Below are 3,423 nucleotides of genomic sequence, written 5' to 3'. Positions count from 1 at the left end.
GTTCTTGAAAAATCCTACAATGTGATTTCCTTGATTATTTTTCCTCATTTTCTCTCTCATAGTTGAATTGTACCTATGATGAAAATTACAGACCTCTCTCATCTTTCTAGGAGAACTTGCACAATCAGTGGCTGACTAAATACTTTTTTGCTCCACTGTAAATAAGCTACAAACTCCAAAAACTACAGTACTGAGATCACATATTTAAGAGTTGTTAAGTTCACTATTTAACAAGCACTTTTTTTTTTTAAAGCATATTCTAACACCTGCACTCTGACACTCGTGTTGATCTAACTGGCAGCTGACTGAGTTCACTAAATCCGTCCTGTACCCAAACTCCCAGCAGCTGGTTTCTTTCAGACGACAGACGACGTGTTAGTTGATGCAATCTTTGATCCCTTGGCAGCTACATTCTGCATTTCATCACAAGGATTTATAGACACCTGCTGTAGCTGGAGATTTCCTACGAGACCCAAAGTGACATTTAAATAAATGATGTGAAAATATTCAACAGTCCTGAAAATACATGATAAACTGAGGAAGATGTTTGAATCTGTGGTTATGAAGTGAATTGTATTGAAGTTAATGAAACACTTAGCTGCAGGACTGGTTTGTGTTTGTTGTGATTCTGGTTAAATTAAGGCTTGAGAAAGAGCAGAAAAAAAAAGGTTCCTCTGAAATTGTGGACCCTAGGTGATATATCCATATGATGAGAAGATTAAATCATAAATCCAACTCCATTCCTTGGCTCACAAATCTTAAAACATTTATATATAACTTGTAAATCTATCCACTAATGTATATCTTCACTTTCTGAACATACTTTATGTCCATGTTGGTCCTCTAGGATTCAGCAGATGGCTAAAGCTCTGATTAGTCTTTGTATAGATGAGTGCTGTATGAACGGGTAAATGAGGACACAGATTGTAGTGTTTGAGTGTCTTGATAATATAAAAATACACTATATAAGTAGTCCATACCATTTATGGATTGGACCTCTAATTTGTTCTTTCCTTTAAATGCAAGAAAAGTGATATTATTATTGTAAACTTTTTTTTTTGTGTTAACAAAAATTGGGATTAAGGATTCAAGGATTTTTATTGTCATACCAGCTCACATTTGCATGTTTATGGTACGAAATTTGGACTCTGGTTCCAGATAAAGAAGCCTAACAATTAACAAATATAAAAAAGGGGGCTGGAACAGACTGTGTGCAGGATGAGTGTAGTCCTTCACGATGCGGTGCACCTTCCCCCTGCAACGTGATGTCTAGAGGTGACAGGAAGGCTGCTCCCCAATCGTAGCAACCCTCTGCCGTGCCACAAGGTGATGCAGGTGCAGAGAACGCTCTCCACTACACAGCAATAGTTACTCGGGACAGCGCTCCCAAGTCCAGCTCTCCGCAGATTCTTCCTTTTACGAACACACAGAGACCTCCCCCCTTGTTTTTCACAACCGATGGTCTGCTCAGAATTACTGAAGACCATTGATCTGGAAGGCTGAGTCTGGCATGTTGTTGTTGAGCCAGGTTTCCGTTCCAGAACAGCACAGTTCTTCATCTCTGTAGAAACACTCACCTTCAGATGTAACAAGTCCACTTTGTTTTCCAGTGAGCAGACATTGGCCAGAAAGAGAGTAGGAATCAGTTTTTTTTATCCTTTAGCTGGGCCAATGCGCACCCCGTCTTCCTCTTGACCGTTGCTCCTCGCCCTCTGCTCTGCCATTCTGTCGTCCCCAGGAGCCACTGTTCCGAGTGCGGATTTCAGAATTCAACCAAACTGCCTCTGATGGCCATCAGCTCGGTTGAGCTATACCTGAGTTGCGAATCTAGCACTGGACCAGTGCCTAAAATGGCCTCAAAGGAACTAAAATAAGAAGCTGCCATAACAACCCTAAATAAGTCCCATATTTCCAAAGCATGACAACAAATCTACACATTTGCAAAACATTCCTTTATTATAAATAATTCTCATTTTTGTATAAAAACTGGCATGCTTCAACCATGGCGTTTTACAGGTTCACAACCCAAGGCTACAACCTGGTTCGCCAAGACAGCAGGAGGAAACACTCATCTCATTATGCAAGGGCGATCCATAAGACAACAGTGAGACAGGAATGAAAAAATCATCACAACCACAAAAATACTTACAAGTAGAGAACAACAACAAACAGATTTGAGTCTCATAAATTTATCTTTTTAAATGTAATTTGTTAAATTCTCTATCAGCCCCATCTTTGCCCTTTTTATATATATCTTTATTTTTTTATAGTTTCTCTGTCCATTGTCAACTTTTTTTGTTTTAAACAGCTAAGTTCATGGCAGGACCAATGAGCTGTGAGTAGCAGCAAAGCAGGCACACTGACTGGCTGTTTGTGGTCCCACCTCAGTGATTTAATGGGTAACAATACAAAATGTCTCATGCTTAGATTCCATTGGACTTTCTGTCTATCCGCCAGATCTTCAACCAATCCGTGGTGAATGACACTTCCGTTTTGCTCTCAGCTGGCCCCCATATGACACACCCTTTCTGCAGTCCTTTCAGATGGCATGATTACTGTAGCTGACGTATGTTGTCTTAGTTGATGAAGCTGCCAGAAGACATGAGATGGAAGTGTTTTTTTGTATAGGGAAAGATAAGAAATGGGGAAAAGTTAGTTTCAGGTAAATTTGGAAAATAAAAAGATTAACGTTGTCACATGCACAGACCACCTGACATGTTTTGGGTTCCTTTTAGCGATCTCTTAGTGCACACCTATACACATTTCCAGACAAGTTGTTGAAATAAGTTAAATATGTTTGCAAAGATTCAGATACCCTTAAACTTGAAATAAACTGTTGCATGCAAACCATATTGTATTGTTTTGAAAGTAACCAGTTGATTAGAATGAGACCATTGCTGATGCAAATGAAGAGTTGGCTGAAAATCAAGGTTCTATTTCGTATAGGCTTCGCCATTTAAGGCTGTCGCTGGTGGGTTTTATCCTGCCATGCAAAGCATCGCACTGAAAAAATTTAGTCCACGCCCACCTGGTTTGTATAAATTACATTAAGAGCGGGTAATCAGCCTCCCATTTTTCTTCAACAAGCTAATAGCACTGTCAGAAGAACGAAGAAGGGAAGTTGTCCAGCTTGACCAGTACAACCTTTAAGGCTGCCTGTGGTCCGGCAAGTTCTCCTCCCCGAGGAGAAGCAGACGAGCAGTCTTGTTTCAAGGTAAGCGCCGAGGAATATTTCTCAGTGGCGGGTCACTACAAGCTGGACAACGCCATTGACCCTTTTTTTACTTTAATCGCCAACTCTCGGAGCAAATTGAATGGTCGAATGGTTCCTCCGGAACAGGCGACGTTAGCAGCAGCTCCCGCTGCTCACTCCCTTCTGGAGAGCGTAGTGTTGGAACGAAGGGGGGCTGAGCTCCCCCCCCC

At 41.0% G+C, this 3,423-nt stretch overlaps 1 protein-coding gene across 2 annotated transcripts in view; it reads right to left on the bottom strand.

Annotated features, from left to right (window-relative positions):
- Nucleotides 1-2,241: 2,241 nt before the first annotated feature.
- The window catches only part of grm8a (glutamate receptor, metabotropic 8a), a 327,929-nt gene continuing 326,747 nt past the window's right edge, over nucleotides 2,242-3,423 (bottom strand). For both annotated transcript variants that reach the window (XM_037695788.1, XM_037695789.1), the window contains one exon: nucleotides 2,242-2,589. In XM_037695788.1, the coding sequence (XP_037551716.1) occupies nucleotides 2,540-2,589 (50 nt within the window). In that variant the 3' untranslated portion in view covers nucleotides 2,242-2,539. The remainder of the gene's footprint in view (nucleotides 2,590-3,423) is intronic.

The sequence above is a fragment of the Nematolebias whitei genome, chromosome 22, assembly GCF_014905685.2.
Source record: "Nematolebias whitei isolate Nwh7 chromosome 22, NemWhi1, whole genome shotgun sequence".
Classification (NCBI taxonomy): domain Eukaryota; kingdom Metazoa; phylum Chordata; class Actinopteri; order Cyprinodontiformes; family Rivulidae; genus Nematolebias; species Nematolebias whitei.
This window is presented reverse-complemented; position numbering and strand designations above follow the sequence as displayed.